The sequence below is a fragment of the Arachis ipaensis genome, chromosome B09 (assembly GCF_000816755.2).
Source record: "Arachis ipaensis cultivar K30076 chromosome B09, Araip1.1, whole genome shotgun sequence".
Taxonomy (NCBI): Eukaryota; Viridiplantae; Streptophyta; class Magnoliopsida; order Fabales; family Fabaceae; genus Arachis; species Arachis ipaensis.
The window spans coordinates 119,905,258-119,918,539 of record NC_029793.2 but is presented as its reverse complement, the minus strand read 5'-3'; the positions used below and the strand labels follow the sequence as shown (position 1 = coordinate 119,918,539).

General features: G+C 31.5%; 1 protein-coding gene and 1 long non-coding RNA gene across 2 annotated transcripts; both read right to left on the bottom strand.

The window, feature by feature from the left end:
- LOC110267141 lies at positions 4,476-5,080 on the bottom strand. Its single transcript, XR_002354491.1, has 3 exons — positions 5,066-5,080; positions 4,863-4,964; positions 4,476-4,745 (listed from the first exon to the last, which is right to left on the bottom strand). It is a non-coding gene; the product is annotated as an uncharacterized LOC110267141 (long non-coding RNA).
- On the bottom strand, positions 6,868-7,760 carry LOC107615874. The gene is made up of 4 exons (XM_021112005.1): positions 7,611-7,760; positions 7,357-7,430; positions 7,161-7,267; positions 6,868-7,034 (listed from the first exon to the last, which is right to left on the bottom strand). Exons 1-4 carry the CDS (start codon positions 7,758-7,760, stop codon positions 6,868-6,870), a joined length of 498 nt encoding a protein of 165 aa, XP_020967664.1.

Below are 13,282 nucleotides of genomic sequence, written 5' to 3'. Positions count from 1 at the left end.
ATAATAATCAAGTTTCTTAGAGAGAAAGCTAAGTACATATATATATACAAACTGAAACTCAAAATAACCCAAAGACTACTCCGCTTCAGGAATCCAGACGCCTAGCAAGGAGCCTCTCGACCTGCATTTGAAAATAAAAACACAGTATGGGGTGAGAACCGGAGGTTCTCAGCATGGTAAAGGTGCCACGCACATAATATATAAGGTCCTAGGAATGCCAGAGGAAATCCTAGAACTCCAGCATACAATTATAAAACTTAAACTCTAAGCAGAAGCCATAAGAGGGGTTAGGTGACCTAAAAGTTCTAAACCTGCCTACTCTAAATCCTAACATTAATATCAAACAAATCCACCCTTCCTCCGCTCCTCCATCACCATTGATTCAGCAGAGACAAGAAATCAAACAATGTCACGCACAAGTAGGAAACAGATAGTGCAAGTAGCAAATATAACAGGTAGCATGATATATATATTCAGTTAGGCAATCCCAGGTAATGTATAGCAGAAAAAATAAACAAATGCACATGATGTATGCCTGTCCTATGGCTTATGAGACTCATATGTCAATTATCCAGCTAACCTGACAAGTTCGAAAACCTTAGACTGTCCCTCATTGCGCATCCCCATGAATCTATGCATAGATTTCTCATTCGTTCATCATTTAATCATTCATTTATTTATATATCACTCAATGAGGGATATCCATTTCCGGGAATTTATACGTGCCCGGTCACCCTTACGATGTAGGGTCAACAGAGTATCGAGTTTCGACCTAGAACACGTGGTGGCAAGCCACGGTTCTATTACCCAGGGAAACTCCTATCTCAGATATCATCATTTCATAAGCCGTTTAATATTCAAAATTATTATATAACATCAAAACCATGGCTTCATAACTTCATTTAACATCCACATCTCTTTCTTATAACTCATCATGTTTACCTCTTTCTTTATCCCCAAGTTACCTTATTTTCCTAGCTTCAACTAGCTACTAGACTTAGTATTATACTTTATGGATAAAAGGATGAAAATAGAGGTTTAGAAGTCTAAAATCTGGTTTAAAACACAAAAATCCAGTTTTGTAGGAAACAGGGGCCACGCGTACGAGTGGGAGTATAAAAAGGTAGCACGCCCGCACATTCCCTTACCATGCGTACGCGTAGTGAGAACATCATGTCACGCGTACGCGTGGGTCATGCGTACGCGTGGTCATGCATGTTGGCTCATCACGCACACGCATGGGCTACTCGTGCATGCGCAGTTTAAAATTCGATGCCACGCGTACGCGTGGGCGTACGTTGTTAAAAAAAAACACAGTTTACCCAGAAAGCTGTTATATGCACCTGCATAATACATAATTCACACCTAAACTTCCGACGTTCATAACTTTTGCTACAAAATTCTGTTTTTCACAAAATTTATACTATTCAAAAGCTTGCAAAACCATCTTTGAGTTGAAACAAATTCCACTTCCAAGCAAAATTTGAGGCTCCAGTTATGAACCGCTGAAGTTCTGTCAAAAACCAAGTTTTTCAAAAACTTCAAACCTCATTTTCTTTTCAAAATTCATTCATAACCATCAATATATTTACCCTCAACAATAGCACAACAATCCTTGCAATCCTATCATTTCCTTAGCTCATTAACATCTCATTTCAATCCAACTTTACAAGCTTTAATCACGAACTAACATATTATTCTACATACACATATTGTCATCATCATAAACTCTCCAACCATCATCACATCATTATTCATTATATCAATACCAACAAATTCAAATAAACACCACTCAACCTCAACCATATCATTATATTGCCATGATCATAAATCCTCCATCCACCATCATTATACTAGCATATATATATATATATATATATATATATATTTTTGGATTTGTTTTTTCAGTGTTCTTGGATTGTCACTTTTTATGTTAATAAAAAGTACTTTTGTTATTCAATTCTTAACTAAACGTAACAGATTTATTTACTCTATTACCACTCAATACATAAGTATATTTTCTAACTCTTCATTGTTTGCATAAGTATCATTGCTTTTCAAAACATTAATTTTGATGAGCACATATTAGAATTGGCTATAGAAATCCTGTCTCACAGAACGTTGTATCTTGTTCAACTTTATAAATTATGCAACAACAAATACAACTTAAAAATATAAACAACACAATTAAGAAGATTAACATAAATAAGAACCAAAACCAATATAATTAAAGGAAATTTCATACACATACGTAAGTCACTAATTTATTCACCTCAGTTCTCAAATTCAAGTAATTCTCCTAACACAACCAACTCCATCAATTCCAGTAACTCCACCACAAACAACACTTTGAAATCAGTGTACTCGGATACCGATATAAAAAGGAAAAAAGAATAGTTAATTCATATATACAGGAAAAATATCCAAAAAACCCTAATAAATTACAAATGATCAGATATAGTTGATATAAGACCAAAGGAAAAGGACAAAATATTTACCTTAATTCTTTAGGAGAAATGCTTCTCCCAAACCACCTGTTAGAAATGCATGCATCAATTCCGCAAGTCATATACTAAAAATTCTTAGTTAGAACATAAACTCCACTCTGTACTAATAAAGTTACAACTGAAATTGTAGGTTACTCAACTAAAAGAAAACATCTGAATTTAGAAGTTCAACAAGTAAAATGTTAACAGAATATCTAAGTCTAGCCAACTTACAACAACCCAATTCAAGAAAACTACAACACCATATCTTTAACACAAAGAAACTAAATCACACATTGTAACTGAACATTCTAGGCAAATCACATTAGCAACAGTTGAATCTGATCCTAAATATTCATAGATGATGATGCCTTCTTATTATCATTCCAAGTTTCATCTATACTCCTAGAAAAGGCATCTTCAAGTTTTTGCTTTGTAGATCTTGGTACATCACGGTATGGGGATGCCAATCTCTTGTTGCAAACAATTTCATTCACCACACGAACAGATTTGTGACAAAAATGAAATCTGTTAAATTTACTGAAATTTAATAAAAGAAGAAACACTTAAGCAATAAAGAACCAGTTCTACAAAAAATGCGATATCAAAGAATAATGGTCGGAAATATAACGTAGAGATGAAAACTTACCGTAGGTAATACTGAACCAGAAATATGTGAAACAGGGTCTTCAATAGAAGCCACATTTGAAGCCGAAACAATAGCACACTAATTATACATGTTTTGATAGAGAAGACAATATCATTGTTACGCATAATACTAAAAAAGTGAGCAAACACTTATTAAAAAATATCTTGGAAGTCAATAGAGAAAACTAAACTAACCGCATTCAAAACACGATTCTCAACTCGTTCAATCAACTTTAACATAAACTCATATGTAGAAACTTTAAAAACATTATACGCAGGGCATATTGTGTCACTCTCAACGGGCTGGGGATCAACCATGAATACCAATTTTTCCCTATCAATTTGTACAAAAAATCGGATGCATCCAAGTGAAATTCTTCATTCTGACAATAGAATAATAAAGAAATCAATATCTGAATATACAGAGAAAAAAAAAAGAATAGAATATCAAACCCAAAAAATCAAAGATACAGAAAGAGAACAAATTAAAGAGTAGTAACAATACACATGACGTATCTTTAAGATACAAATTACGGAAACCATCAATTGATATCACACCAGAGAGAATTTTATAGAATTTTCCACTTTTAATCACAACAGTTTTTTTACATTAAATGAATAAAGATATATCATTTAACAGGTAGAAATATAAGAGATAAAGAGTTCCAGTCTAGAGAACATGGTGAAAAAAAAGGCAGAGCATCAACATTATTAATTTACTGAATTAAATCCCCAATAAGAAATACAACATCAATAATTCAAAGATTAGAAACTAACTTAGCATCATAAATGAAATTAAAATAAATGTCTTGTTTTCTAATAAAGTTAAGAATGTGACCTGCAAGACATAAAAAATTTTTAAAATAAAAATACCACTAACAAAAAAAACACACACACACACAACCAACTCCTAAATACATTACCGATTCCAAGAGAAACAACTCACTCATCAATTTTAGATTACAAACAATAAATAACTAAATGTTAAACATATCCAACTAAAATTCAAGTGGGGTATAATAACACAGATAAGAAAGTACAAATCAATTCAACAACACATGAATATTCAGTCATCTAAATACCATACATTCACTTGGCAAAACCACATAAGTTAAGGAATAAACTAAATTGTGGAAGGAGAGATTTCTATATCATAAAAGAGCTACTGCATTATATTGAATTTCAAAGAAATAAGTACAAAAATAAAGGGCTAAATAGCTAATTTGCCTAGTGGCTAATGATATTGTGTCCACACCCTAGCACTTAATCTATTACATGAGAAAGATGCCCAAAAAACAACCCAAACAAATTATATAAAACATGAAAACACACAATATTCTCATCCACTACAATCTAATGCATCAAATGCTATTACATGGACACAACCAAATTACCTAATGCCCTAGATTAGTCCTAATCAGTAGCTCTAGTTAACTGCCATGGGCAGCCACCTCAATTAACCCTATGTCCAGAGGAGCCGTCATTCCCAGAGCCACAAGACTCATTAGCTTCATCAAATTGCAGCCTCAAAGATCTTCTCAACCTCTTCAACGAAGGCTTCACATCTTTCTCAGCATCAACAGAGCCTCGATTAACGCCAACCACATACTCCTAGTGTAAAGAATTGCATGAAAAAACCTAATTAGAGGGATAATTAATGACTTCTAGTCAAACGAACTTGATCATAAAATTAAGCGCCCTGTCAAAAAAAATGGCAACACTACTCACCTCTTCACTTTCATCAACTTTATCACATGAATTTTCAGAACTATCCACTTCATTTAACTTATCCACCACAGCATCAGCAGACTTTCTCTTGAGGAGAGGACACTATTAAATGACACAACATATTAGGTTTAATTTAAACACAATTAAAAAAAGGGTGAAAAGTAATACAGAAAAAATAATAGAAGAAACTCGAAGCATAGAACCTTAGCATCTTCATCGTCTCCCAAGTCAACAACACTTGATTCCTTTTGGATACATTGAGGCAAACCAGCAAAGAGCTTAGAGCAGCTGGAAGGAGTCAATCCTAAATTCGGTGATTTGGTAACCTTAGAGGGTTTCCCAAATGATCCTTCTCCTTTTGGTATAAACCCAACCTTGGATAATACAAAGCACATCCGATATAAGACATGAATAAAGGTGGAACAACCAAAAAATGAAAAATTTAAGAAAGAATTTATTAAAATGAAACAATAGGTGCGAATTCCGTTTTATACATTTTCAGGACTCAAATCTGAACCAGAGAGCTCAAACATTCCAACTATTGCAGCATCATCACAAACACGCCTCACTGGATAGGTCCCTTTGAATTTCTCCATCCCAACAGGCCTACTAAGAACCTTGAACAGCATAGTTTTTCCAACAATTTCTTGGAATATAGGAGACTGTGTGCCAAACACAACCTACGAACAATATAAAACAGACACAACAGAAAAAATGAATCGGTAGAAACCGAAGGATAAGAAAACTCTTTAACAATAAACTCAGCACATAAAAAGAATATAGCATTCGATTAACTTACATCAATATCCTTAAGATGTTGTTCAAACAGCTGGGCACAAGTCTTATTCAGTAGGTAACTTGCCTCACAATCAAAGAGGACAAAAATAGAAATACCAGTGGAATCCTCAACCAACACCTTCACTTTAAACCTGAATTTTTTTAAGATGCACATAAATACTGGCCTAAGGTTAACAACTACGCAGAAATAATTCACTATTTAACAAAACACAAAGGAAGCATTGTAAAATATTTATACCTAGGAGTCACATTTGTAACATGGATGTTACAAAATTGACAAAAGTAAATCCCAGATTCTACTTGAACACCTCTGCCACACACACAAGCAGAGCACCACCAAGGACTATCCTCAACTATTTCAGCTATCTTCGCTAGTACAACAAAAGTTCCAGCCTAAAAATATAAGACCAGGTCTATAAATGTTAAGACATTATAACCAAAGATAGTTGTAATGCAAACTAAAACTGAAAAACTAAAACAAATACTAACAGCATAGTATTTTCAAGTACAAAAGAGGACAAAAGGATTAATATCGTTCCAAAACAAAGCAGTTTTTACTAACGAATAGAAAAAGAAAATTTAACACAAATTATCAAGAGTAAAGATGATAAAAAGAAATTAAAGTGGTTCCAACCCAGTTGTTATCATCAAGCGACTTCACAGTACACCTAGGTGTGAGCTTCATAAAGTCTTCTTCTATTCTGATATTTTTTCCAGATCCAACAATGCCAATGGGTTGGGATGCACTAACTCCATGTGGAATAGAATTATTAACAAATACAGCACCAACTTAAATAAGTAAACAATGACAGCAACAACAACAAAAAACACAACAAAAACTACATGTACAAATATACCTTTTCTGAAAAGCTGCCACCTCTGGGATGTCAAGATTAAATCCAAGCTTTGATGCAAACATAACATTCTGAAGTTTAACTCTACCTGAAAAAAAAATAGATACATTGGTTACAGGAATATAGTGGTAAAACCAAGTGAACTTGGATAACTGACACACCTGAAATGAAATTTACATGATACAAACCTCTAAAAACCTTAACTTTGGCAAGTTGTAAAACCACAACTGGCTGTTCAGCATACCCAGAAGACAGAAATCGATTAAGTTCATCAACATATTCACCAAATAAGGCACACTGAATCCTGTGACTGAAAACAACCAACAAAATCACCTACAGTATTAGAAACTTGACTATACAAACACACCGAAAACAAAAAAGAATCCCAATAAGAGGAAGATGTAGAAATTAAAGAACGCTAACTCATTTTCAGCAAGTTCCATCATAGCCATCTTCATCTTCTTTCCATCTTTATCATATTCTTTCTCTTCTGACACAGAGACCAACAGACCCACAACATCTGAAATAAATATTAAAAAAAACTATTAGAAAATAATGACAACAAAGCAACATTCTACAAATCAGAAAGAAACAAGACTGCAATCATTCCAGACAAAAAAAAGTATGAGCAAATAGCACAACATACCAACTAAGAAATCAGAATCCTCTTTGGTTTTCAAAAGTTCAGTGAATGGAGAGATTGTAAGAGCAGATTTTGGAATAAAATCACAGATAACATCCCTGACAGTGGTCCTGAATTGGAAAATCAACTTAAACTGATGCCTAGTGGCCTTATAAGATCCTTGGTTTGGCACAACAGAGAAGAGCTTCATTACATATACTCGACCATCTCGGAGAGAAGTTGTTTGAACCTGTAAATCATAGTCTTCCGAACAGTAGCTTGTATCTTGCACCCCTACCAATCAACATAAATTATACTAAAAATCTGATAAATGACAAATCGAATAAACAAAAAATCAAATTTAAATGAAACAAAATTTCAGACCTCGATATAAAAAAGGCAAGGAGAAATACATCTAAATACAAAAAACAAATAGCCAAAAATTTTTAGTAGATTTAGACCACTATAACTCACAGATTCATCAACCAAAATCATCTCCATGGAATTTGGGAGAAGCTGACCAGTGAAAGTCGGAACAGTCCAAAGCCTAATCACCCTAACTTTGAGGTTCCATGCTTCCTTCTCAGGATTAATCTTATTAACCATATCCATGGCAGTTGTCATATTGAAATACAATTAAAGGGATGAAAGAGAAAACAAATTTCAGTCAATCAAACAGCAACTAAGAAACACATACAACAGCAACATGAATGTGAGAAAAATCTGCCATGATCAATGGGTTCTGTCTTTATTTATAAACACAAATCAATTGAGTAATTTGAATTTCGAAATCCATAGAACCCTTATTTTGAGAGGGAAAAAAAGAAGCAAGATAGATATTTGAAAGATATTGATATTGATTGACCTTAGATATCAATCGAAAGATATTTGCGGGCCCCACTAAATAATCCTATATATAGGACCTAAGCTAACAACAATTGATACACAAATAAGGTGTATAAATGGTAAGCTATATTAACCCTAAGTTATCTTCTATATAAATTGTAAGTTAATAGGAGAAGAGAGGATGGGATGAGAAGAGGATGAGAGAGAAGAGAGAGATAACAAAGACAACATGAGGTAACACCTAGAGAAAAGCGAGAACTAAAAATAAAAAGAAAACCTATGCATAGATTTAGGAGTGGTAGACTTAGATGAGGACACCTTTTAGTATAGACATCATTATTTGATTAGGCTTCCTATATAATTATATTTCCAATGGAAAATATATCATATTCCCAATGAAGATACACACAAGATAATTATCTATCTATGTAGTGAAATACCAAAAAACAAAGTGGCCATCAATAAAGTTCAAAAATTGTGCTCAAAAAAAAAAAAAGATATACAATCAATGAATGAACGTATAAACAAAAGAGAGTAACAAATAAGAATATATATTTTTTACTAATTTTATTTTAAAAAAAAATAAGAGAACAGAATCAAAGACTCAAACTTCTCAGAAAAATATCAACATAAGCTCGATAGCTAAACAGAAAATATAAACCTATTTTAAGTAAACATACGCAAAGAGAAATATCTATTAACTTCATCAAGCAGCTCGTTTTTCCTAGCAAACAGATCCTTGATAATTTAAGACGATGGGATACAAAATAAAAAAAAAGTATTTTAAATAGTTTACCAATAAAAATCAATTGGTGTACACTTGTACATAAATAATTCCCAGGTAATTTTGACTTTCAACCGAGAAAAAAAAGGCACAAATGTGAATTTGACACTCAATTTGGTTGTGAAACTAAAATAAATTTCTGGTCTTCTATTAAAGTGAAACTAAAATTCATACCACAAGTGATTTAATATCACAAATGAAACTCAAATAAAATTTGATGAGTATCTCCAAAATAAAAAACAAAGCAAATAAAAACATAAAAAAGAGAGAAAAAGACAGAAAATAAAACAAAGAATAGTAACAAAACTTCTAAACAACGTTTAAAAATACAACTCAACAAATCTAGAACCTGAGATTCGTCTCTATAAAGTGGGATAAAATATTTCTCACAGAAATTAGAGAAACTTAAGGAGATAATGTGAACCGACTCAATTTACATAGCATTTTCAATTATTGAATTGTAAATAGCTGAAAAACTATTAGAAAAATAACGACAACAAAGCAACATTCAATAATTCAATATTTATCCGATAGTATAATACCAGAAATTTCAGATTGAAACAACTAAAGTAAAATTATTGCCTATGTTAATTCAAAATTGAAATTCACTGTTTAGTGAAATTTCATGGACTAAGTTTTGAATTCCAAAATATTCTTCATCTTCTTGTTTAGTGACTAAGGCAAACCAAAAATAAGAAAGGAAGGAGTTTCAGAAGGCATACAAAAGAAGAATTTACACCAACAGCATCCATCCCAAGGAATTGGTGATTTCGGAAGAATGAAGGAAGAAATTATAAATAAATTTCTTTGATAAAATAATAGTATATCTTTCTATCACCTAAGTATCCCATGCTTAGAAATATCACAATAAGGCATCCATAAATTCCTTTGATAAAATAATTTATTTCAAAAAGAGTTTCATCTGACTAAACAAACATATGGACTTAGCCAATTTCAACCACAAGATTGCAAATAAATCTTACGGATGGACGAAAAAGCTAGATGAATGTGCCAATAAATACATAGAAACCAAGATAGGATGTTTTTCCGTCATTCATGGTAATTTTGCAGCAGCAAGAAGAAATAAAGAAAAGAGCATCATATTTGGGTAACAAATTATAAATGTATGCATGAAAAATCAAGGTCATGTAAGGATATAATGCCCATGCACTATTCTACGCAAAGTACATAATACAATAGCAATTATAATTGAAATCCAAGATAAAGATGATAACAGAAACTTGCCAATCATCTCTTCATCATTTCCCGCTTTTCTGCAGCAAGTGGCTCAACTCGTCTGATTGCCTTCCTAGCTTGATCATTTGAAGGATCAATTTTTAAGATCTTTTTCATATCTATCAATTGATATTTGAAAAAATAACTAAAATTAGTGAAGTGAAAAAATTATGGTATGAATGAACTCAATGATGCGAAAAGGAAAAAAAAAACCTGAATGGCACCAGTATGCAGAACATGTACTTCTTCATTAAGATCCAAAAAATAAGGAATGCATAATGATACTCATACTGGCTTTCCCTAGGTTGGCAAATACCACATAACAGTGGCACCTTTCCAGTTTGAGAAACTACACTTACCCCCCTTACTGTGCAAAAGAGAATAAAGTTCAAGTCTTGCTTAAAGTAAAATAACCCCTAATATAAGATTTGAACTTACCAGGAATGGTTTCTTCAAAATGTTCAAGCTTTTCATGAGCTTTTCCTCTTCTTACTAAAGCTTTAATGTACACTGGATTCATATCTAATGCTTTTGGGCATTCTTTAACTGTGTTGTCATATTTTTCTTGGAATATGTTTAGCATAAGTTAAAGGAAATTAGATTCTTGACTTAATCAATTTCAAATATAAAAGGGTAAATATGATGCAAGATTCCATACCAGCTTTATCTATGATTAAAATGACTTCAAAAGATATGATTGAAAAATAAAAAAAAAGGTACAAAAGAGTTGAACCACACTTAAAAGGGTCTAGTTTGCCAAAAATGGTCCCTTGGATGGATGCATAAGGTATCTAGTTTGTGAGCTCCCATATTATACTTTTACTTTAAGCAGGCCTCTTAATTAAGCAAGTTGAGTTCATGTTTTCCTTAGACTATTTACATTTTGGAAATAATAAATATGTATATTAAAATATGCATTATCTCAAATAACAAATTAAAACCACAAAAAGGAACAAATTAAACATAATTTCTATACAAAAAAAAAGGCAGAAAGAGAAATTATTTAACTTAAGTTGCAAACTTTCTGAGCCCATTTCCTTGTCCAGAAGAACTGTGCTGCAATCTCATATCATAATGCAGCAAGGATCCTCAATTGATCTTTTAAACACCTTCATATACCAACAGATCACAATAAAAAATAATACTAACTTAACATTTGCTTGAAAGACAATCAAATAAATCCTAGAAAACACGATTATAACCTTCAGCTTTAGGATAAAGAATTTATCATGTGACACCATTATTTTTTTTCACACAACGTGAGTCCAAATTACAGGATAAAGAGTACCTTGTTACAGAGCGAGAGCAAGAGAGGCACCCTGGGACCAGCGTGATCAGACCCCAATATAAAAGGGGAAAAAAACAAAAAATAGTTAGTTCATGTGTATTTACTCAAAACACATCAAATAAAATCCTAAGAACACAACAGATCAATAAGCATAACCATATATCAAAAGATAATGATACAGATTTATCATGACATCAGTTTATTTTTTTCTTAGGTTATGATAACAATACAAATCTGAAGACATCACATAAACAGTTAAAGTTAATCCAAAATTTAACACCTCACAGTAAAGTTAATCCAAAAGATCTCATCAAATGAGTTCAAAATTTAAAAAAAAAAAATAAACTTACTTTTTTTTAACCCAAGCAGCAATATATTTTTATTTTTAAGAAAAAAAAATCCTTATGAAAACCAAACCTGAAGTCAATTATATACGAGATAGTCTCCAAAAAAATAAGGACTACTAAATATTTGTTAATAACTTATTGAAAATATAAGTTCTAGAGAAGTTATGTAAAAATTTAAATTAAGATTTTAAAACATGCCAAAAATACATGTTGAAAAATATAATAGTAATACTCTCAAATTTAAACGATATAAAATCACTATTAGAAAAATTAAAATAAATAAGACAATAACCCATCAATGAAATGCCAACTTCAAAATTACAGGAAGAGATCAATAAGCATAACAATATGCCAAAAGCATTGGAGCTAAAACAACATGAAATTCATATAGATTTAGAAGAAAGTGAAAATGCACCTATAAGACAAAAAAAGGCACAATGACACCAACCAAAAATTACACGTTTAACACATCACATATGGAAAAAACGGTAAACTTAATCCAAAGATGCTCATCAAGTCAGTTCATATTTAAAAATTATAATTCTCCACTTTTTTTTTTCAAACCAAGTAGCAAGGTATTTATATTTTTAAGATAAAATCCTTAAGCAAAGCAAAGCTGAAGTCAATTATACACAAGAGAATGATACAAATCTGTCATGACGTCAGTTTATTTTTTTCATGACATCAGTTTATTTTTTTCTCAGGTTATGACAATAATACAAATCTGAAGATATCACATAAACAGTTGAAGTTAATCCAAAATTTAACACCTCACAGATGAGAAAACAGTAAAATTAATCCAAAACATCACATCAAATGAGTTCAGAATTTAAAAAAAATAAACTTGCTTTTTTTTAACCCAAGCAATAATATATTTTTCTTTTAAAAAAAAATTCTTAAGGAAACCAAGGCTAAAGTCAATTATACACGAGATAGTCTCCAAAAAAATAAGAACTACTAAATATCTGTCAATAATTTATTGAAAATATAAGTTCTAGAGAAGTTATGTAAAAATTTAAATCAAGATTTTAAAACATGCCAAAAACACATTTTAAAAAATATAATAGTAATACTCTCAAATTTAAACAATATAAAACCACTATTAGAAAAATTAAAATAAAAAAGACAATAACCCATCAATAAAATGCCAACTTCAAAATTACAGCAAGAGATCAATAAGCATAACAATATGCCATAAGCATTGGAGTTAAAACAACAGGAAATTCATATAGATTTAGAAGAAAGTGAAAACACACCTATAAGACAAAAGAAGGCACAATGACACCAACCAAAAAATACACGCTTAACACATCTCATATGAAAAAACAGTAAACGTAATCCAAAGATGCTCATGAAGTCAGTTCACATTTAAAAATTATAATTCTCTACTTTTTTTTTTCAAACCAAGCAGCAAGGTATTTTTATTTTTAGGATAAAATTCTTAAGCAAAGCAAAGCTGAAGTCAATTATATAAAAAACAATGATACAAAACTGTCATGACATCAGTTTATTTTTTTTCAAGTTATGACAATAATACAGATCTAAAGATATCACATAAACAGTTAATCTTAATCCAAAATTTAACACCTCACAGATGAGAAAATAGTAAAATTAATCCAAAACATCTTATCAAATGAGTTCAGAA

What these genes read in the sequence shown, in the direction of transcription:
- LOC107615874 (XM_021112005.1), bottom strand. Translation starts at nt 7,760, where the DNA reads ATGACAACTGCCATGGATATGGTTAATAAGATTAATCCTGAGAAGGAA. An exon ending in TGATTTTGGTTGATGAATCT is followed by an intron (nt 7,431 to 7,610) that starts GTGAGTTATAGT and finishes GTTGATTGGTAG; the next exon opens with GGGTGCAAGATACAAGCTAC. An exon ending in GGATTCTGATTTCTTAGTTG is followed by an intron (nt 7,035 to 7,160) that starts GTATGTTGTGCT and finishes TATTTATTTCAG; the next exon opens with ATGTTGTGGGTCTGTTGGTC.